Source organism: Danio aesculapii, chromosome 7 (assembly GCF_903798145.1).
Source record: "Danio aesculapii chromosome 7, fDanAes4.1, whole genome shotgun sequence".
NCBI classification, from domain to species: domain Eukaryota; kingdom Metazoa; phylum Chordata; class Actinopteri; order Cypriniformes; family Danionidae; genus Danio; species Danio aesculapii.
The window spans coordinates 27530485-27555251 of NC_079441.1; the positions used below are offsets into that span (position 1 = coordinate 27530485).

Genomic DNA, 24767 nt, shown 5'->3' on the forward strand with positions numbered 1-24767 from the left:
TAAGTGGAGATAGATTTTGCTTTTCAGAGTGTTAGGGAAACAGTATTTTATTAAATATACTCCGTTTTCAATAATTCAGTGCTTAAATACGATAATTATTTTTTTTTTTTTTTTTTTTTTTTTTGCTTTTAATTATATACATTACCAGTCAAAAGTTTGGGGCCATGTTTTTTTCAAGTTTTTTTTTTTAAGAAAATGATTGTGTTAATCATAGCAGCATTTATTACTTCCATAGTATTTGTTGTTTTTTATTATTATGGACGTTAATGGTAAGAGGTTTCTAGCTTTAAAAAAAATCTTCTGTTAAACAAACAAACAAAAAAATAGAAAAAAAAATGAACTTTTATTGAAGGTGGGTAATAGAATGACCAATAGAATAGAACTAATAGAATGGTAAGTGAGGGAGAGTGGGGACAAATGCAACACTTTGGCATTTCCTTCAGCTTCTCAGAGACAAACCAAAATTGTAATATAATAAACCCACATCTATTGGACACCACATTGCTAAAAATATGTGTACATATGATAATATATGCAGAATTTAAACTTGAAGTTGAGTTACACACAACGATTTGTGTTTGTTACAACATGAAGGACATAAGTTAACTAATTAGTTTTCAGAAATTTAAGTGGATTCAACATAAAGCAATTAAATTGTCCCAACGAAAGCTCAAAAATTGTGTTTGATTTAGCTCAATTCAAACAAGAAGTTTGAACAAACAGCAAATGCTATTTTTTAGTTAGGGGTAGTTGCAACAATTCAATAAAATGTAACTATTAAATAAAATTCTAAAACAATCAGGTGGATTTTATTTATTTATTTATTTATTTTGTAAACAGACTAAATGTAAATTGATTAATTGTTAATTGTGACTATTAAAAGAACAAGCAACAACCAATTATCAGGCCTAAAAAAACGGAATAAAATGTTTTTACTGAAAATCTAGACTGAACCTTTACTAAAGTACTTCTTTGAACTTTGAAATTAATTAATTAATCATAGAATTCAATTTTTTCAAGTTAAATTACACTGAAACTGTGATCAAATTAAAAGTGTATATTGTTATATGGTAAGCTTTTAAATGAGTCTTGTAATTATTGCAACTTGCCCCAACTCTGTCAACCCTAATTAAACTGTCTACGCTAGGAGGATACAATAGCTTTAACGCTTGATAGCTATAACCTATTAAAGCTAAGAAAACAGTGGTTTAAAATATACGAATGAATAATATTTCACGAAAACAGATTAGATAGTATGAGAACTTTTCTGAACATTAAAAAAAAATCTTTTAATACCTAAAAATAGTTTTATACTGAAGGAATGGTCACACATGGCTGATTTCTCTCAGATTGAAGAAGGGTCTAACTGAGAAAATGTACTGTAGTATGAATATCATCACTCTAGCTCATTCCTGGAGGAATGAGTCTTGTTGAAAACTGTCCCATGTGCAACCATCCTCTAAATGATAACATAAAATGAAAAAGAAAGGAAACGCATGGATAGTTTTAGTAGGTTTTTTTCCAAATTTATGGTAGAGACAGCTTTTGGGTACGGATCTATTTAACTCAGTTTGCCTTTATGAAATCTACCATTAGGTGGGAGTAACGTCGCATATTAGTCACAGTTGTATGAACGCGTTGCTACTAAACGGAAGTGACGCAGTTTGTGTGTATGTGGGGCTGTCATGGATGAAGCAGCTTCACCGGCTCGTCGTCGCGGTGGTCCGACGGGGCTCTCCGCCGTGCAGACCGACACCATCGAGGCTCTGACGGAGCTGGAGGATCTGGAGCGGGTTTACGCGCAGCTGTGTGCCGAAGAGGTAAATATTTACCAGCGGAGGAAGGGTGTGCTCGTTACTTTCTAAGACAGGGACTGCTATGAAGAGTAGATAAACTCTTTTTATATGTGTTAGATAGCGTATTACGTTTAAAAGTGATTGTGTGTGTCAACAATGAGATTAGGAGGATGTTGATATGCGCTGGCATGAACTGTAAACAAATGCACCTCTCTGACAGGCGGAAGTGCAGTGGAGTTGGACACTCTTATTGGGACAGCAGAGCAACATAGAAACAAAGATGCTCTCCCTGCAGAGGATGGGGTGAGTGTTTTTGATTACAACTAACCTAACGTTACACAACAACAGGTGTCCTGACATTTTATCCTACCCATCAGAGTATGCTACCAACACTGTATTTGGTTCTGAGGTTGGGGTTGGGGATTAGGAAGGTTAGGGCGATATAACAGTTTCATATCACACTACTCCACATTAAAATTTACACTGGTAGCAAAATCTTTTTGAATGGGAGTAGGATTATCTGACAACACCGGTCAAACGTTTGGAATCAGTAGTGTTTTAAAAAGAATCTGTTTGTGGTTTTATTTTTCCTTTTCCTTGTATTTATTTATTTATTTGTTTCTCTGTAGTATTGAGACCCATATGTATAAGTGTATATATATATATATATATGTATGTATGTGTGTGTGTGTGTGTATATATATATATATATATATATATATAGAGAGAGAGAGAGAGAGAGAGAGAGAGAGAGAAAGAAAGAAAGAGAGTGCGTCCAGAAAGTATTCCTAGGGCTTCACTTTTTCCACATTTTTTTTGTTACGGCCTTATTCCAAAATGGATTAAATTAATTTATTTCCTCAGAATTCTACACACAATACCCCATAATGACAAAGTAATAAAAAAAAATTTTGAAATTGTTGCAAATTTATTTAAGTAAAATACCTGAACATACCACAGCCTTTGCTCAATACTTTTTTGATGCACCTTTGGCAGCAATTACAGCCTCAAGTCTTTTTAAATATGATACCATAAGCTTGGCACACCTGTTCTTGGGAATTTTTGCCCATTCCTCTTTGCAGCACCTCTCAAGCTCTATCAGGTTGGATGGGAAGCGAAGATGTACAGCCATTTTTAGATCTCTCCAGAGATGCTCAATAGGTTTTGGATTAGGGCTCTGGCTGGGCCACTCAAGGACATTCGCCGAGCTGTTTTGAAGCCATTCCATTTATATTTTAGCACTGTGCTTTGGGTCATTGTCCTGCTGGAAGATGAACTGTCGCCCCAGTTTGAGGTCAAGAGCACTCTAAAGCAGGTTTTCATTCAGGATGTCTCTGTACATTGCTGGATTCATCTTTTTCTCTATCCTGACTAGTCTTCCAGTTCCTGCTGCTGAAAAAACATCCCCACAGCATGATGCTATCACCACCAATCTTCACATGGTGAAATTTTGTGGAAATAAATGAATTTAATTCATTTTGTAATAAGACTGAAACATATAAAAATGTGGGAATACTTTGAATACTATGAATACTTTCTGGATGCACTAACAAAACAGAAATCAGCATATAATAATTAATTCTGAAGAATTGTGTAACACTTTCAATAAGAAAGCAATTGTTTTCTGCTCTCCAAGGCTCTAAAATTTTCTCTAAAACTGTTGAGTTGCTTCATATTTTTGTTGAAGCTGTAATATAGTACCATTAAAGAAAAAGTATGCTTTTATTCATCAAGGACACATTCAATTGTTCAAGAGAGAAAGTAAAGCTATTTATAGTGTAAATTCAAATAAATGCTGATATTTTTTTAAATAAATTATTTTCTTAAAAAATATGAGGTAGCAAAACATATTTTTAACATGAATACTGATATTTAATTTATACCATAAAGATATCAAGCTAAAAACATAAATGCATGTATTCTTCAGGCTAAAAGATTAATTTCTGTAAATCGGAAAAATGCATGCACACCAAATATAGGATGTTAGCTGGAAGAAATGGTTACAAATGTGACAATGGAAAAAATAATATGTATATATTAAGAGATAAATACAAGGATTTTGAGGGATTTGGGGATCATTCAAGTTGTAAAAATGTGTTGATTGCTGTATAAGAAGGGTACATTCATGTAAAATACTAAGAAGGTTTTTTGTTGTTGTTTTATTTTATTGTTGTTTATTATTTTTTAAATATTTGTTGTTTCTCTGTAGTATTGAAGTCCATAAGTACAAATGTAATAAAATTACATTTAAAAAAAAAATATTACAGCCATCATAAATGGTTGAGTGGCAACAATAATCAAGCATAATAGAACAGCAAATGTGTGTAATCGGTTGACACATTGTAATAAAACATTTGTAATGTTTGTAGTTTTGTAGTAATAAAATAAAAGTTGTAATTATATTTTTACTATGTTTTGATCAAATAAACAGGCATCTTTGAAAATCTTACTGATCCCAAACATTTGAACAATAGTGTATTATATTCCAATAAAAGTATATGTCAGTGTGCTGATGATAAAATGTGTGTGTTCCTCAGACCCAACCTGCAGCTGATCGAGGGAGACGCTGTGCAGCTCTCTGGCATGATCAACTTCACATGCAGCCTGGCAGAAAATGTCAGCAGCAAAGTCAGACAGCTGGATCTCACCAAGGTGCCAACATCAACATCACTCTCATGATCATAGGTGTGTGTCACACAGTCCCCTTCAATTTTGTGTGGTTCTTTTACAGAAAAGGCTGTACCAAGCGATTCAGCGGGCTGATGATATTCTGGACTTGAAGTTCTGCACAGATGGTGTTCAGACTGCCCTACGGAACCAGGACTATGAACAAGCAGCTGCCCACATTCATCGCTACCTTTCTCTTGACCAGTCTGTAATCGAGCTCAGCAAGCAGGGTGGAGAGGGTGAGCTGTTTTTTGACTGCAAGACGTTTTTTCCTGCAAGTGTTACCATTGCAACTATTGGATGAAATAGTTTTTGAAAAAACATTTATTTTTTGACAAGGGTGCTGTTATGGGGAAATTAAATAAATGGCTTGATTTGGAGGTTGTTCCTGAACAGTATATAAACAATTATTTTATTTCAGTAACCACATTTCTTCACCAGCCATGTTGGTGAATTAAATATGCTTGCCAAAAAATAGACTTTATTTGATATTTGTTTTATCTTTATTTGGAACTTGAAGGCACATTAACAATTTTATTTATTTGAATAGTTAATGGCATTAGTACAAAAACAGCTTAAAAAGCTCATCTTTTTAGCTGGATAGTTGTGAATCTGTAGTTTATTAAGAAAAGTATTAATATATAGTGTTGTTTAAAAGTTTAGGATCCATAAGATTTTAATGTTAAGAGGAAGTATCTTAAACGAAACCATGCTGCTTTTATGTTTTTATTTATTTAATGATTTTCACACAAATTTTTCACACATTATTCTAATATACTAAAGGCTTTGGATTTGTTGGCCAAGGAACATTAATACCTATTAATAGTAATGTTAAAATTAGATATTTTTATGCTATGTCACAGAACCAGCCCTAATACTGTCAACATATATCGGTTAGTTCTTTCACTTCTTAAAGGTGTCAGATGTTGCTTAAACAAAACCAAAAATGTTCATCCATGTTCACAAACACATGTAAAAAGTTACATTCTGAACCACAAAGTTCATTATGAAAAAATAAATACCTGGAATGGCAACAACAATAATAGAAAGATTCCCTTTATGTGTCCGAATTGAAAAGAAACAAAGACCAAATGTGCCCAAACCCGACCCGATCCCCCCTCCGGTTTACACATAAAAAGTCAAATATCAGGTTGCATTTTGTTCCAACAGACATCAAAGTACAATAAAAGTGTCGTACGGACCAGATACAAAAGGAGCGCAGAACTCTGATTAGAATTAGAAAACTGAACACTCTCAAGCCCAAACCTGGGACATACAACACAGACAAAGACCCACATTAAAGATGCTTAGTGCTGAAGCAGACAAAACTAAACCCCGCGCGAGAAATACAAAGTTTATTATACAAGTTTACTATAATTCTGTATTTTTTGTGGCAAACATATATATATATATATAAAACATAATTATTTTTTCTATGATGTTTTCAGTACTTAAAAAAAAAAAGTTCAAAAGAACAGCAATTAAAAAAATACATTATACATGTCTTTACAGAAATGCTTGGTTAATCTTTGTTGAATGAAAATTAATGAATGTATTTCTAACAATAATAATCAATTCGTAGCAATGTTGACTGTTAAATGTGATGTGTAGAAATAATATACATTGTGCATATCTTGTTCAGATTAAAGTCACAAAGGTATTCATAATGATATGCTTATATTATTGAATTATTTATTTGTGTGCTATACATTGCACAGGCAGTGCAGTTGAAGCCAGCCTTGCATTGCTTCAGGAGGCAGAGCGCAATCTGAAGACACTGGTTACCACACGTCTGGAGGAAGCAGTTGCCACAGGCGACTTGCCTCAAGTTGAGCGCTTTTTCAAGATCCTTCCTTTACTGGGACTCCATGAGCAGGGACTTGCACGCTTTGCTCAATACCTTTGCAGTCAGGTAGGAGCATGTTTGCTTGTCCACCCTACATTACAATAAAAATAGTTTGGTTTGGCTATATGGGTTGGAGTATTAAAGTCCCAATGAAATCAAAATTTAGAATGTTTATTTGCTACCGCATGTTGTTAACCTTAAATGGATAGTTTCTTTATTCTGATATTCTCAAAAATGTTGGAAAAAAACAGCCATGGCTTTTCATGGTATTTTTTGTCTTTTTATGATGGATGTCAGTGAATGCTTTTTACCCCTACATTCTTCAGAATATCTAGTTTTGTCTTCAACAGAGAAAATTAATTCATAAAAGATCAGAACCACTTGAGTATGAGGAAATGATGAGGAAATTATATTTTTTGGGTGAATTTTCTTTTGAAAATGAACAAATAATTTGAAGTTATTCCACTAAAAATAAACTTTTTGTTTTGGTAAACTAATCAAAATCTTACCATTTACTTCTGTTCTGGAATGGCAGTCTTTCTCCGATCCATTATTTTGCTGCAACTGATGTGATCAGGAGTGCAAAAATAAAATCCCACCACGTACTCGTTATTCCATTTCAGTTGGAAATACATCATCATAGGGGTGCATGATTAATCGAATGCGAGTTTTTATGCTTATTATGTCAGTGAAGCCAGTTCTCCAGCACCTGCTTTAAGATGGAGCATGCTTGTTTACTAGCTATGGTTTACTGAGAAGCTACACAAAAAAATAGCAGACTATTTAATCGAAAATAATCATTGGGTGCTTCTCAATCAGCCCCCTTGTTCAGTAGTCAGTGCACTGATCAGGGCATCAGGAAATTTGAGTGCTGTCTCAACTGCAAAATTCTTCCAGTGCACTGAAATATTCGCGTCCTAAAAAGTCTCACAATACATTGATTCGGAAGCATGAAATATGAATCACGTGACCCAAATGATCAAACGTAATGGCAAAAGAGAGACGTTTTTCTAAAATGGATGCATAATTTTTTATTTTGAACATGAATGAACATGGCTAGATAGGTTTAGGAACATCTATCAAATGACTGTACTTGTATAATGGTTGTAATGTTGCTGGTAAATTATTTAGCTGAACTGTACTTTTAAAACATGGTAAAATTAAAAATATGGAAATTGCAGTTTGGAGTATGTACAACGAGGACATGTCACACTCAGTGTGTCCCAATATTTAGTGAACCAAGCTGATCGCTGTCTTTATCAGTGCCCGAATTAGTGCACACAACCTACTGATGAATGACCTCGGAAGCTAGGGTGATGATTGAGATGATCCCATTCTGTGATTTGACAGCTGTTTGCATCACTTTACAGTAAGAGTGCCCTTTCTGTCGGCGCCAATAGCCTAGTGGTTTGTGTGCCGACACATAGCACCGACATGCCCACGGCGACGCGAGTTCGATTTCCGGCTCAAGGTCCTTTGCCGATCCTTCCCCTCTCTCTGCTCCCAATGCTTTCCTCTCTGGAATCTCTACTGTCCTATCATAATAAAGATGAAAATACCCCTAAAAAAATAATTATAAAGAGTGCCCTCTCTTAGGAGATTTACTACTGATCACAGAGCTGTGCTTCCTGGACAAGCTGTGCATGACAATCACAGTATTGCTAAATGGTTATTTCAATTTAATTTCAATTTAACATGCTGTCCTACATATTCATACTGGAATAAAAGTCTGCAGCAATGTCCATAATCCCTCAGAAATGAAGACTAATGTGTTTTTCTCACTTCTCTTTCAGTTGGCCAGTAAGGCAGAAGAGAATTTGATCTTGGCTGTTGGCTCTGATCTCGGTGAACGCAGAGCACCAGTTATCTTTGCTGACACTCTTACACTGCTGCTTGAAGGTACGAGCAGATGCACTGCATTTGAATACTGACAATGTTTGTAATGGACTCAGAAGAATAGAGATCAACTAGTCTTTGTCTGTATCTGTTAGGTATTGCACGCATTGTAGAAACCCATCAGCCCATAGTGGAAACATACTATGGACCGGGCCGACTGCACACACTTCTCGCGCACCTTCAGAAAGAGTGCGACAAACAGGCTCAGAAAATAGTGGATAAATTCATCCAACAGAGGGATTACAACAATAAGGTTTGTGTACTGTTTGTATCTACAGTCTCTGTAGCTATGTTTCCATCCAAAGATGTGCATTTAATTTATGCGCAAACTGGAATATTGCATATAAGACATGCGAATAAAGCAGCGTTTCCATCCAAGTAGTCAAAGAGAACAAAATCGTCACTTCCTGATTATCTGGCGCCAAATATCAAAGGTAAAAATTGAGTTTTCTGTGATAGGAGAAGCTGCGTATTGTGGGGTTTAAAGGCGTAAGACGTGGAGCGCAGACGCTCTTGATTCTGGAGGTCATTAATAATATAATAACACAAACACTGAAATAATTTTAAAAATTTAGAATGACCAAAACAACATTTCAGATGTTTTTAGATGTGCTCAGCCGCTTGGTTTGTTCATTCACACACATTTTTACCATCACATGATCTCTTATAACAAAATCACATGACCTTTTTAATGCATATTCTGGAATTTGTTCGGTAAAAGTGTTTCCATCGTAGTTTATGCGCATCTTTTCTTTTTTTTGTCATGGAATTTTTATTCTTGAAAATAGCATTTTACATTTTATTTAAACCCACAAAACAATCCCCAAATAAAACAACAACATTTCAAATAAATATGTAAGTAAATAAATAAAATAAACAAAATAAAATACAGAGGAAAAAAAATAAAATAAAATAAAATAAAATAATAATAATATCAAACCACATACATACATACATACATACATACATACATACATACATACATACATACATACATACATACATACATACATACATACATACATACATACACACACATATACCTTCACTCAATCCACATCTAAGGTTTTTAAGTGATTAAAAAATGCAGTAAATTGTTGCCATTTTTCAAAAAACTGTTCTCCCCTACCTCTGATATTGTATTTAATTTTCTCAAGTTTTAAAAAGAAGACCAAATCTTTGAGCCACAATGAAATAGAGGGGGGTTGTGGGGAGGTCCAAGACAACACTATTCTGCGTCTAGCGAGAAGAGATGTGAAAGCCACAATGTCAGCGTGTCTCCGGTTTAAACGTTGACACTGAGAGGGAACACCAAAGATAGCGATTAAAGGGCAAACAGCTAACTTGACCCCCAGAATATCAGAAACAATTTTTAAAAAAGTAATCCAATAATTTTGCAACTTGGGACAAAATACAAACATATGACTAAGGTTACATGGTGAGAGTTTACATTAATCGCACATATCTGAAACATTATGCGCATCTTTTCTTATCGGATAAAACTTTTATCCTACTCAGTTACGTGCAGAAGTTTTTTTTATGTGCATATTCAAAATTTATGCGCATCTTGGGTGTTTCAATGAACCATTTTGATGCTCATATCCAAAATGCGCATAAAAATAGGTGGATGGAAACGTAGCTTGTGTTGTGCTGTGACCAGATTTATGAACAGTTTGTCTCAGTGAAAAACCCTCTATGGCAGTTTTTGGCACACACATATATATGGCATATTTCATAATAATAATAATAATAATAATAATAATAAAAAGATGTGGAAAGGGTTATTTTTATGGTTGATCGTATTACTTATAAACTTCCAAAAATTAGGGTACAACATTATTTCACAAATCACACAACAGGATTTACTAAGGTTTGCGTTAGTCAGTTTACTGGAATGTACCATTATGTAACACAACATGAAATAATGGCTCAAATTTTGGAAGTAAAAATTACTAATTTTGTACTTCACATGGTATAATAGTTCTTCTAGAAGGAGGAATGCATTGAAAAAAGGGACACATTTTCCTTATTTGGAAAGCTTCATAAACGTTATCCCAATACTGCTGCTGTTTGGAAATTGTATTAAAAATGAGCTGCTGTTTTTGCACATTGTTAGTGGATCACCTGCAAAACCTTAACTCTCATCCTTGCTTTTATGAAATTTCACTTTCATAAGAGTTTCTCTTGTTTAGTAAACATCCCATGGTGTAAACGTTTCTGTACAATAAATACATTTTTTCCAATAGTTTCAGGTTGTCCAGAGCAGCATGATGAGGGGCATGACTACAGAAAAGATTGAACCCAGGTGCAGTTTGTGTTATAGTTCTGTCATCAAAATTATTTGAGCATTTCGAGAATGTGAATGGTTTAATTTATGGTTGTATGTTTTATCTAGAGACCTGGATCCTGTGTTATGTGAGGTTACCTTAATGAATTCAAGAGCCGAGTTGTATTTCCGATTCTTGAGGCGGCGTATAGTCGCTGACTTTGAGGTTGCAGATGCAATGGCGGATGAAGCTGTTATGCAAGGTAACTCCTACCTTGTTTTTTTAAGCGCCAAATCAACATATCAAAATGTTTATTCAAAAAATCGCATCTAAAATTAATGTTATTTTAAAGATATTTCCAAAGTATATTTTTGCGAACTGTGTATGCCTTTGTGTATTTAAACTTATGCTTGACTATACTGTATAACTTGCTTGTTTATATTAAAATACAAATATTTAAATTTAATACAAAGTTTTGTATATTTTTGTATTTATTTTTTATCATTTAGCTTTTATTGCAGTTTCCAAATTTACATTCAGCTGTATGGTACTTAGGGTTTTTCACATTGGGTTCACAAAGCAACCAAACATAGAAATCCAGAAATCGTAGAGATGAAAGATAATATAAAATACAAAAATTCCTTAAATAATTAAAAAATAAAATTACATGAATGATTAATGGACATTTATAAGAACGATCAAAAGAATACACTCATAATTGTTTTGTATATCATCATAATGAAAACAGATTTGTTGCTTTTCAATTACTATACAGTTGTGTACTTATTGTATACTTTTTCAAACTATATACGTATGAAACTGAGACGATGTTAAATTCAGCACAATAAATGTTCATTTTTAATGTATTTATTTTTAAATAGGTATTAATCTTCTCACTATTTTTCAATATTTCAATATTTTTACATGAAATAAACAATATAAAATTCACATCTTTCTGATTACTGTACATTCTATATTATTTCTGGCTTTAATGGGAGAATATATTCTACCCATTTTCTCCATGTCTCATTAAACTCCTCAGTCTGTAAACGACCATTCATTGTTAGCCTCTCCATCTTATAGATACCATAAGTTATTTCAAACCAGTCCCTAAATTGAGGTATTTCGAGCTGTAACCATTTTTTGGTTATGATTTTTTACAGGCTTTCAGCAAAATTTTCATCAGTTTTTTGTTAGATTTTTCTTCTAACATAGGATATTTGAAGCCTAAGTATAGAGTTGAGAGAGAAAAATCAAGAGGGATATGGGATATAATCTCTAAACATTTATGAATTTCTTGCCATGAATGTTAAACTTTTCCAGAATGTGTGTGTATAATTTGCTTTATTTGAGCCACATAGTCTCTAACAGACTGCATTTTTGTTTAGTATTTCTTCTGCTCATGGGTGACATATTTTTAGTATTTCATGTACAGAATGTGTCCGTATTTATACATAAATATACACAGTGCGCACGTGTATAATATTTACTTAATTACTATTTACTTCAGTAGTTTGACAGCACATTTATATATGAATAACACAGCTAGGTTTAATTATAAAACTCTATTTGGCCATACAAACCAGGCATGACTGCAAAAGAAATAGTGCTGAATGAATCCACTGATTTATGCTTATTCTTATTTAGGTGGGATTTTAGTCGAAAAGCATTTGCTTGTATTGTTTATTGTTGTTTGACTTTTTTATTTCTAGAGCATCAGCAGAGTTTAGAACAGTTACTGAAGAATTGCCAGCTGAGCCGCACTATGCAGGAGCTGATTGGCTATTACATTCCTATGGAGGAGTATTACATGAGAGAGTCTGTCAACAAGGTGCTTCATGTATTCAGTAGATAAATCCATATATTCATGTGTAAATCTACATTATATTCGAGTTACAAATGTCAATGACCATTCAAAAATTTGGATGTTTTTTTTATAAAATGATAGTAAAGAAATGACCAGTGTTGCTGAAATTTGTTGTCAAATAAACAGTTCTTGTCATGAAAATAGCATTGGTTGCTGACATGGCATTAAATAAAAAATACATTACATTGTCAAATAAACAGAGTTCTTTTAAATATTCTCTTTTGAATAATCACGTATCAGAATGGCTGGAGGAATGTACTCATGGGATGTTTAATATGATTTTATATAGGCAGTTGCGATGGACACCGCTGAGGTTGGACAGCTGAGCTCCAGCGTGGTGGATGATGTTTTCTACATTGTAAAGAAATGCATCAGTCGGGCCCTCACCAGCAGCAGCTCTGACTGTGTGTGTGCCATGATCAATCACGCAACCAGCGTTCTGGAAACAGACTTCAGGTACATAGACACACACCTACAATTATCCTTGCCTTACTATTGTCAGATAACATGTCTCTTCATGCCTTATATACTGAGAGTACTTGGATTGATGTTTTTAGAAATATATCCCTGGAAATAATTTATTATAAGTTTCATATATTATATGTATACACAAGTATAATATATCTTAATATAAGCAAGTTATTTATTCATGTTTAAATATAATGTATATATTGTAGTGTCTATCATCTATTATATCATATATCATATCATATCATTATATCATATATTATTATATCATATCATTCTATTATATCATATCATATCATTATATTATATTATATTATATTATATTATATTATATTATATTATATTATATTATATTATATTATATTATATTATATCATATCATCATATCATTATAACATATCATTATATTATATTATATCATATCATTATATTAAATTGTATTATATTATATTATATTATATTATATTATATTATATTATATTATATTATATCATCATATCATTATACCATATCATTATATTATATTATATCATTATATTATATTATATTATATTATATCATTATATCATTATATCATATCATTATATCATATCATTATATTATATTATATCATATATCATTATATCATATCATTATATTATATTATATTATATTATATCATCATATCATTATACCATATCATTATTATATTATATTATATTATATTATATTATATCATATTCAATTCAATTCAATTCACCTTTATTTGTATAGCGCTTATACAATGTAGATTGTGTCAAAGCAGCTTCACATAAAAGGTCACAGTAAATAGGAACAGTGTGGTTCAGTTTGTAGTGTTTAAGTTCAGTTCAGTTGAGCTCAGTTCAGTGTGGTTTAATAATCACTACTGAGAGTCCAAATACTGAAGAGCAAATCCAACGATGCGCAGCTCTACAGATCCTGAACCATGCAAGCCAGTGGCGACAGCGGAGAGGGAAAAAAAACCTCACTAAAGGCGGAAGTGAAGAAAAAAAACCTTGAGAGAAACCAGGCTCAGTTGGGCATGACCATTTTAATTTCTCCGCTGGCCAAACGTCTTGTGCAGAGCTGCAGTCTCAGTGGCGGAGGCTGGAAGCTGGCCTCAGCGAAGACTCGTCTGTCTCTGGAGCGTCACAGGAAACAGTCTAATGTTCTCCACTCTTCCATGACCATCGCAGTAGTTGCTCAGGATTCGGCCAGGTCCAGGATATGGAAACCTTGGGATCATCTCGTCGTTGGTCTTGGATCTAATCAGTGTCTCTGCATAGTCTGAGGGCCTCGGGAAGAGTATCCCGAGGTGGAAATGGAGAATAAAGAAAATAATTAGCGTAGCTGATGTTCACAGTGTATATCAGCAAGATGCATAACCTGTGTGGAAGCCCCCTAAGTGGTGCACTAAGTGTATGCTTTACTGAACAGATAGGTCTTTAATCTAGTTTTGAATTGGGAGAGTGTGTCTGAGCCTCGGACGTTATCAGGAAGGCTATTCCAGAGTTTAGGAGCTATAAATGAGAAGGCTCGACCTCCTTTACTCGACTTTGCTATTCTAGGTACTACCAGAAGCCCTAAGTTTTGAGACCTTAAAGAGCGAGTTGGATTGTAGCGAGACAGAAGATTGGTTAGATAAACAGGAGCTAGATTATTTAAAGCTTTATATGTAAGAAGCAATATTTTAAATTCAATACGAAACTTAACAGGCAGCCAGTGTAAGGAGGATAAAATTGGGGTGATGTGATCAAATTTTCTAGACCTGGTTAGAACTCTGGCAGCTGCATTTTGTACTAATTGAAGTTTGTTAATAGAGGATGCTGGGCAGCCAGCAAACAGAGCATTACAGTAGTCCAGCCTAGAAGTCATAAAAGCATGGACTAGCTTTTCTGCATCTGAGATGGATAGCATACTTCGTAACTTAGCGATATTTCTCAGATGAAAGAAAGCAGTTTTTGTGACATTGGATATATGATTTTTAAAAGTTAAATTGCTGTCTAATATGACACCCAGATCTTTTATAGTAGAACTAACGCTAACTTTGTATCCCTCTAATTGTAGGTCGAGTTGTGAGATCTGCTGTGTACAGGATTTAGGCCCAATAAGTAATAATTCTGTTTTGTCTGAGTTTAAGAGAAGATAATTGTTGGTCATCCAGTCTTTAACATCTTTAATACACTCAGTTAGCTTGGACAGATTAGACGTCTCGTCAGGTTTAGTTGAAATATATAATTGAATATCATCTGCATAGCAGTGAAAGCTGATCCCATGTCTTCTAATAATGTCTCCCAGGGGTAGCATGTATATTGTAAACAGTAAAGGGCCTAAAACTGATCCTTGAGGCACCCCGTATTTTACTGGGCTGATTTGTGAAGGCTGTCCATTTATATTTACAAACTGGTAACGGTCAGATAAGTATGATTTAAACCATTGTAGGGCATGTCCCTGGACACCTGTAGACTTTAAGCGATTAATAAGGATACCATGGTCAATGGTGTCAAATGCCGCACTAAGATCGAGTAGAACTAATAGCGAGATGCACCCTTGGTCAGCAGCTAAGAGTAAATCGTTGGTTATTTTCACTAATGCAGTTTCTGTACTGTGATGAGCTCTGAAACCTGACTGAAACACTTCAAAAAACATTGTTGGTCTGCAGAAAGGAGCATAATTGAGCAGAAACAACGTTTTCTAGTATTTTAGATATAAATGGAAGGTTTGAAATAGGCCTATAATTAGCTAAGTTGCTGGGGTCCAGTTGTGGTTTCTTAATAATAGGTTTAATAACAGCTAACTTGTAAGGATTTGGAACATGGCCTAAAGATAAAGAAGAGTTGATAACGTTAAGAAGAGGTTCTCCTATAACAGGTAGCAATTCTTTCAATAACTTTGTTGGAATTGGGTCCAATATACACGTAGCTGATTTAGAGCTATTTATAATTTTGTCTAGCTCTTCCTGTTCTATGATTTTAAAGCACTGTAGGTTATTTAGATTCAGAGGCGTGTTTACTGGATCTGAAGTATAAGGCGGTGCAGAAAGTTTAATATCTCCTATTTTCTGTCTAAAGCCTTCTATTTTATCACTGAAAAAATTCATGAAGTCATCACTACTAATTTGCGGTGGAACGTTTTGTTCCAAAGATGACCGATTATTTGTTAATTTAGCGATGGTGTTAAATAAGAATCTAGGATTGTTATGATTATTTTCTATCAGTTTGCGGAGGTGCTCAGCCCTGGCAGATTTTAAAGCCCTCCTATAGCGGGACATACTGTCTTTGTATGCAATTCTAAAGACTTCTAAATTAGTTTTTTTCCATTTACGTTCCAGGGCACGGGTTGCTGTTTTGAGAGCGCGGGTATGACTATTATACCACGGTCTAGTTTTATTCTCTCTAGCCTTTTTTAGTTTGATGGGTGCCACAGTATTTAAAGTGCTAGTAAAGATGGCATCCATACTGCTGGTTACTACATCAAGGTCATTTGCGTTTGCGGGTGCATTTCGAAGTAGAGAAAGATCAGGTAAGTTATTTATAAATTCATCTTTAGTGGATGGAACAATAGTTCTACTAGGGCGATATATCGGAGCGGATTATATTATATCATATATCATTATATCATATCATATCATCATATTATATCATATATCATTATATCATATCATATCATCATATTATATCATATATCATTATATCATATCATATCATCATATTATATCATATCATATCATTATATCATATCATTATATTATATCATTATATCATATCATATCATATTGGTCAAATATGGAAATACCAATAAGTTGCTGATGTATTGATAAATAATCAAACAAACATCAAATAATGTGAACTGTTGGAAAATTCATATCTAAAAACGTTCTATAAGTTTTCCATCTCTTTTCCTGTGTCCAGGGAGGTGTTGGTATGCAAGCTGCGAGCGGGATATCCCGTCAGTGCTCTGCAGGACCTGCAGCGAGGGGTCAGCAGTGCCGTCAGCCTGATGCAGAGCAGCCTGCAGCAGGGCAAGATAACGAACCTCACACAGACCCTCGGCATTGAGAGCCAGGAGCAAGCCAAGAGCGCATACTTGGTGAGCATCCAGTCTGCCGACCTGTCTCATCTTACACTTTACAACTTACAACTGTCATTTTGATGTGTTTTCTGTTGTAGTTTTTGTAATTGCTTCAATCAGTTCTTTTTGATCGTCTCCATAGATGTTTCTTGTTTGCTTAGTCTGTATGGACCCTTTCACACACATGTTATGATGTTTTATCAGCATCTTAAATCCTTGAAATGTTTTAATTTTAAGTTTTTTGAAAATTTTAAACGTATGAACATTTATATGTATGTTTTAGGGTTTTCACAATACCATTATTTAGTCTTACGATATTATACCAGCTGAAGTATCACGATACCAAGTAGGATTGCGATACTGTAATTCATAACTCAGATTTTAAAGAAAATAGTCAGAAATACTATATTTTATGGTATAATAGGCCTACTTGAATGTAATTCGTAATTCCCTTGAGGTCAAAAAGTATTATTTGCACCTCACTTCACCTAAAATGTATTCATTACAAAGATACAAATTATACTGATTTAAATTTGTTACAAAAGAGCGTTTTTTCCTACAAAAATACGCCATATGAAGTCCTCAAAAATTGTTTCACTGCTTCCTGTTGCTATTTTGGGTTTTTCATTTATTTATTTGTTTTTCAGTCTTATCAGGTAACAATCCAAAGTAATTCAAAATTTCACTTTGTGAGTGATTCTTTTAAAGAGATTGTTGCGGTTGTAGTAGCTACTAAATCATGTTGCCAGGAGCAGAAGTGACCCAATTAAGATGTGCGTTCCAACTGAAGCATTAGAAAATGTGCAATAGGCGACCATAAAAACCATAAATTCTAAAGTTTTGCAACCTTAAAGGGTTCCACAGACTATTGAAATAAAATTGTCTGTTGTTGCACAATCTTGTGAGCATTTTAGTGACTTTTTCCACATGCAACATTATCTATTGTAGATAAACCATTAATGACGATACTACCATTTACAAACTACAGTGGCACCGCCAGTATTTTGGAGCCATAGCATCACGATACTACCATAGTACTGGTAAACTGTGCAACCCATCTCGCATCAAATTACAAAAAATGAATTACCCGGAAATCTGAAAAGGGTCCATATTTAGCCCTTGTGTTACATTTATCTGTTGTTTGAGTGCTCATTACCTGAGTTTTCTGTTCCTTGTTCTATTTTTGCTCTCTTTATTAAATCTCTTGCACTTGGATGCTTCTCATAGTGATGGGAGAAACAAAGCTTTTTAAAACAAATCAATTAATACAGTTCCTTTAAGCATTAAAGTATTGCTTCACCCAAAAATTAAAACTCGGTGAGAGAATGAGTCCTTCATTCATCTTCAGAACACAAATTAAGATGTTTTCGACTAAATCTGAGAGCTCCCTCATCCTCCATAAGATAGGACTTTCATGATTACTTTTTTCAATTTCTTACCTGTACCTATTTTGTCAGCAAACACACACTCAGGAAGTTTTTAACCCTTTCGTTATGTTTGTGGCAGTTTAAAGGTCTCTCTCTCTCTCTCTCTCTCTCTCACACACACACACACACACACACACACACACACACACACACACACACACACACACACACACACGCACACAATGTGTACTCCATATAAAAGCCAGAAACTAAACTTTTTAGCACTGCAACTGATGATCAACAGTAAAAACAGTAATTACACATTGTACCCCTTCCCAACAGGAAACGCCTCCAACAAAGAAAGCATAATCATGTGATGGCTTTGCAATCAAAATATGTCATTATAATTGAAGTCAATGTGGCAAATACAGCCATAAACTTAAAGAAAAGGTAGTATATTTGCCCAGAGTGTATTGAGTTTTTGAAAATTTGTCTGCTCCCCATGCTTTCCTGTCTACTCTACACTGTCCTGTCCAATTAAAGGTGACACCCCCCATCCAACAACAGTGTTAAAATAAGATTTGTCACCAAAAATCATTCCATTTGCAGATGAAACACAGAGAAAGTTAAATTAGAAATGCAGACTCAAAATGGATGAAAACATCCCCAACAGCATACAAGTGTGAAAATAATGATGTGTTTGTTTCTCAGGTGACTCTCAATAATGTGGAGGTCTGCAGTGAGAATATCAGCACCCTGAAAAAGAATCTCGAGGTCTGTGCCATTATTTTTTTCTTTTAGCCAACCTATTAAGCACATACTCAGGTTATATGCTCACCCTTATGCCACAATGCAATTCAAAATAGTTTTGAATGCATTTATAGTTAAAGCAGACCTTTTACAACCCAACATGTCATAAATGTTGCATGTAAAAAAACATATCCTACAATATTTAAATGGCAAGATGAAGATGCCACATACTTAAATTTTCAGACATGTTTGGTTAGGACTTTCATCGATAGCTTGTATATAGTAGTTTGCTGTTCCTGAAAATTAGACATGCCACCCAGAAACCATTTTACTTCATTTAGTCTTATGGTTCAACTAAAATATGTTGAATCTGTCTGCCTAGTGCTGACACAATGTTGTTCCAACTGTCCTAAAATGCTTTCTTTTCTTCACGTTCATCTCAGAGTGATTGTGCCAAGCTGTTCAGCCAGGGAGCAGGCTCAGATCATGCCAAGGCGAAGATAGACAGCTGTCTGTCTGATCTGGTCAACACCTCCAGCAAATTCAAAGACCTCCTCCAGGTCAGTGGTTGTCTGTTTCTATACTATCATTGAACAGTAAGTGCATAGTATGTTTTTATTTGTAAGCTATACTTTATTAAATGTATTTTTAATGGTTGAAATGAGGTTATTGTAACATTTTATTTGAAATTCATTCATTAAAATACTTGCACAAAGTTAGCATGAAACAGAAGTTTCCATTTTTTTCTTACTGTGATACAGTTGAAGAATCAATTATATCCAGTTCAAGAATATCAATTATATAATCAATAATTATTTTTCAAATATTTCCCAAGAGTTTTTTTAACAAAGAGAAGATTTTTTCAACACATTTTTCAACACTAGTTTTAATAACTAATTTTTGTTGTCTTTGCTATGATGATAGTACATAATATTTTAAGAACTATTTTGCAAGACACTAGTATTCAGATTAAAGTGTCATTTAAAGGCTTGATTAGGTTAACTAGGCAAGTTATATTAATTATGCAAGTCATTGGACAACAGTGGTTTGTTCTGTATCCAATTAGAAAAAAAATCTTTAGGGGGCTAATAATATTGATCGTATTTTTACTTTTTATGTTTCATTCCAGCCAAGCTAAAAGAAATATGAATTTCTCTAAAAGAAAATATAATAGCAAATACTCTTGCTTGGTTGAACATCACTTGGCAAATATTTGAAATATCAAAAATAAAATTTACTTCTAGGCTAATCATTTTGTTGTGAAGATACAGAAATCAACTGGTGAGTGTCCAGGTCAATGTAGCATCAAAATACAACACAAGATTGGCTTCTGTAGTTCAGGATTCCTTCAAGCGAATATAAAGTAGCTGTGTAGTTCAACGGTATCTGGATGCTGTCTTGATGATGCAAGCTGAGACTGCATATCTCAGTGATGGAATGTAAGACACATTGGTTATTTCTCAATATGCGTTCTTCAGCGATCTTGCGTTCTCATGTAACGTCATCATCAGCTGCCAAAGTTCAGTTCCAATACCCAAGGCCGCAAGAACAGAGGATGTGTTCTTGTGTGTCAGATGTGTTCTTGATGTTGAGGACGCATCGATGCAGACTTGAGCACCGAACCCTCTCGAAAAGTCCCAGAAGTCATTGTGACTGGATGTGGGAAGCGCAGCAATTAATAGATTTATTATTAAAGTTCAGAGATATCACTTATTTATCTCAGAAGTTTCCCTAAATGAAACGGTGAATATAAACATTACCATGAAAATCTTAATAAAGGCGTAAACACATTAAGAGTGTTGATTTGCTGAAATTCCTATAAAAATCTGTTTTATTTGTATTGTGTAGCGTATATTTGTAAAGTCTTCATGCATAGTATAAATTGTGAAAAGGGGAAAAACAATAAATTGTTGTTTGAATGCTGTAATGTTTAAATCATTTTCCATTAAAAACACGTGAAGGTCATGTGACCATCAGGAAGAACGCAGCATCTCATTTCTCACAGGATGCGTTCTCTGTTCTCGCGCTCTCCCGAGTTCGTTCTTCCAAGGTGACCTGGCAGGTCCGTTCTCTGCATTCTTGGAATTGAGAAACAGCCATTGTACTCAATGGAGCTAGTAACATCACTGTGAGGGGTGGGGTTAAGTGAGCACATTAAAAAGCATTGGATGCAGCTGAGATTTAAAGATTGCATTGCACCGGGTCTGCATCCAGACCCCTCTTGTGTAGTTTGTGAGATAGTTCTTGCTGCCTCTATAGCCATCATGTCAATATTCAGAAATATTTTCAAACATTTAAAAGGACGTTTCTCATTTCCTGTCTCTTTTTATGTCCACATTCAATGGCATGTTAAAACACCTGTGAAACAGCTTCTGAAATTAGAGAAAAAAAGTAAGGTGGGCCTAATTTAATACTTTGGGAATTGATTGGATCATTACCATGACATGCACACGACAGGAGAAGTGGTTTTGAGGGGGAGGTAAGGTTATGATACTTCATTTAAGATCATGAGGGCAAATGAATTTATTCATAATATTGAAGTGCACAGATTAATCATCACATATGACTTGTGGAGCTGCGCATCGATGGATTTGCTCTTCAGTGTTTGGACTTTCAGCAGTGAAATTTAAACCACACTGAACTGAACTAAACTGAACTTCAACTCTGAAAACTGGATGCAGTTTCAATTTACTGGAACTTTTATGTTAAGCTGCTTTGACACAATCCACATTGTAGAAATGTATATAGATTTAATAGAAATAAAGATGAATTGAACATATAACACTACACTAAAAATAATCATTGTAAATTTTGACTTTATGGCTACTTTAAAGGGCAAGATCATCCGTCTGTTTTTGTGCTAATGGTTTGTATATGTACAGGAGGGTCTCCAGGAGCTTAACAACACTGCTATCAGGCCACAAGTAAAGCCCTGGATCAGCAGCTTCCTGTCTGTCTCGCACAATATTGAAGAGGTATGAAATAACAATAACACACCTGCTACTTGACAAAGTGAAAACACATGTCTTCACTGTTGACAATAACAGCGATAGAAATATTAACAGTACCTTCAATCATAAAGTTTTGTGTTGTTGTTTTTATCTTAGGAAGAGTTTAGTGAATATGAAGCCAATGATCCCTTTGTTCAGCAACTCATTGTCCAGTTGGAGCAGCTTATGGCTGAGTTTAAGGTATATAATGTTTAATACACATCTATTCATTAACACACATGCACACAAACCCATTTATTCAACGTTTCTCTGTAGGTTGGACTGTCTCCGGTCATCTACGATACTCTGACTAGTCTGATGACCAGCTTAATTGCAATGGAGATGGAGAAGACTGTGTTCAAATGCACCTTCAGCAGGGTGAGATGTGAACTCGCCTGCATATATTAACAACATAACTGCTTGAAATCACAGACATTCTAACAATCTTCTCCATTCTTGCCTGTAGCTTGGGGGATTACAGTTTGATAAGGAGCTGCGGGCTTTGGTTGCATACCTGTCTTCCGTCACTTCCTGGACCATCCGGGATAAGTTCGCCCGACTCACACAGATGGCAACTATTCTGAATTTAGAGAGGGTGTGTGACTTTTTTTTGGTCTTTGAAAGTGTTATCCATGGCACTGGTCGATGGCTATAAGGACTGTGTTTGATGTTTTGATTTTTCTTCTTTCAGGTGTCTGAGATCCTGGATTACTGGGGTCCTAACTCTGGACCTTTGACGTGGCGTTTGACCCCGGCTGAGGTTCGCCAGGTTTTGGCTCTAAGGGTAGATTTCCGCAGTGAGGACATCAAAAGATTACGGCTCTAACAAATATGAATATATATTTGAGATTTTTATCCATGGTGTTTGGAGTACTTAAATGGAGGTATGTTATCTCTAAACATTTGTATACAAATAACGGCCATGCTTTTTTATGTAATAAATGTATAACCAGCCAACTTCATGGATCAAATTCTGTCATTGAACTATTCTAAAGCTTGTACTTTAAATTATTAGTCCTTAGAATTAAAGGGGCTATATCATAGACTGGGATATAGAGTTGAAGTCAGAATTATATTATTTAAATATTTCCCTAATGATGTTTAACAGAGCAAGGAATTTTTCACTGTATGTCTGATAATATTTTTTCTTCTGGAGAAAGTCTTATTTGTTTGATTTCAACTACAATAAAAGCAGGTTTTAATCTTTTTAAAACCATTTTAAGGTTAATATTAGCCCTCCTTAAGCAATATATTTTTGATAGTCTACAGAACAAACCACTGTTATTCAATGACTTCCCTGATTACCCTAACCTGCCTAATTAACCTAGTTAAGTCTTAAAATTGCACTTTAAGCTGAATATTAGTATCTTGAAAAATATCTAGTCAAATATTATTTACTGTCATCATGGCAAATATAAAATAAATCAGTTATTAGACATGAGTTATTAAAACTATTGTTTAGAAATGTGTTGAAAAAAATTAGCTCTCTGTTAAACAGAAATTGGGGGAAAATATACAGGGGGGCTAATAATTCAGACTTCAACTGTGTATAACATTTGAAGATGTTACTGACTTTTATTAAAAGTTTTAGTGTATAAAGTGCTAGGAAATGGGTGAAGAGATTATAATGAAACAAAACAAGGCATTTTCAGAAGTCCTGGTTTGATGTTGTAAAAGCCTGTAGAGTGATTTTCGTGTCAATGACAAGAGTGTTTTTCTTTTTGTGTGTGTGAATATCAAAATGACATGTTCTGTTTTCTGTCTCCTAAAGATTTACATAGCTTTAGTCCTCCGTGATGCCATTGGATTGCAAAGCATGAGCAAAAACATCCACATTGCTACAAATCTGATGAATTCTCTCACCCACTTTGTTTTTTTTAAGTGAGCAACACATTTTATTAGGGCTGGGGAAATAATTATAATTTAAAAATCGATTTATTTATAAGATTGATATTGATTAATTTTTTTTATTTTTTATTCCATTTCAGTTTTCAAAAGCTTTGAATCATTTTTCCATATTGTAATTAAATGACAGTTTAAGAGTTAACATTATTTTATTATACAGCTCTATGGCTCTTATTTTCTATTTACCAAATCTCCATATGTAAACTGATGATCACTGTTCATTTTTAGAACCATCAATTGTATTTTTATGAAATCTGAAGTCATTAACTTTTAAAAGGTCTGTTAATGTTTGTACAATATGATTTGTTTTACTAATATGTGAACATTTACAAAAAAAAATCTGCAGTCATTGAATCTAATCAAACTTAAATAAGCAAATCAAAATCAGAACATCTGAATCAGTACCCAGCCCTAATATTTCATATATTTATTTAAGGCAAAGAATGAAAAAGAACTTTGACATGAGTATGTTGGGTCATTCAGTCGCATTTTAGTTTTGTGTGTGTGCGAGATGAGCAACAAGTTATTGGCTGCAGTTCAGCTAACAGCCACCAGTGTTGCTAATAACAAAGCTTTCTAAATTCTGCATTTTAAACACATAAATTAAAGTGGTCCCAAACTTTTGAGATTTTTTTTTCTGATATATGGAAGAATGTTGTGGACAGGCAGCCACTGACTTCCATAATAGGAAGAAAAATACTATTGACGTCTGTTTCCAGCATTGTTCAAAATACATTGTGTTTAAAAGAAGAAAGGAACTCAAGTATGTTTGGGAACAAATGGTGGAGGAGTTTTCCCGGTGATGGTTTGTGGCTGTAAGGGCATCAGCTGCGTAAAACACATGCTGAATAAGTTGGTGGTTCATTCCGCTGTGGCG

At 34.3% G+C, this 24767-nt stretch overlaps 1 protein-coding gene across 1 annotated transcript; it reads left to right on the forward strand.

The window, feature by feature from the left end:
- The first annotated feature begins 1668 nt into the window (after positions 1-1668).
- On the forward strand, positions 1669-24513 carry LOC130231949 (conserved oligomeric Golgi complex subunit 4). Its single transcript, XM_056461493.1, has 19 exons — positions 1669-1820; positions 2017-2099; positions 4334-4448; positions 4528-4702; positions 6182-6375; positions 8103-8208; positions 8301-8458; positions 10452-10510; positions 10601-10734; positions 12185-12303; positions 12629-12795; positions 16719-16896; positions 18957-19019; positions 19439-19555; positions 21878-21970; positions 22103-22186; positions 22262-22363; positions 22452-22580; positions 22677-24513. The coding sequence occupies exons 1-19, from the start codon at positions 1686-1688 to the stop codon at positions 22809-22811; spliced, it is 2346 nt and encodes a 781-aa protein (XP_056317468.1). The 5' UTR covers positions 1669-1685; the 3' UTR covers positions 22812-24513.
- The last annotated feature ends 254 nt before the right edge of the window (positions 24514-24767 follow it).

What these genes read in the sequence shown, in the direction of transcription:
- LOC130231949 (XM_056461493.1), top strand. Translation starts at nt 1,686, where the DNA reads ATGGATGAAGCAGCTTCACCGGCTCGTCGTCGCGGTGGTCCGACGGGG. An exon ending in CAGCAAGCAGGGTGGAGAGG is followed by an intron (nt 4,703 to 6,181) that starts GTGAGCTGTTTT and finishes TACATTGCACAG; the next exon opens with GCAGTGCAGTTGAAGCCAGC. An exon ending in AGCTTATGGCTGAGTTTAAG is followed by an intron (nt 22,187 to 22,261) that starts GTATATAATGTT and finishes GTTTCTCTGTAG; the next exon opens with GTTGGACTGTCTCCGGTCAT.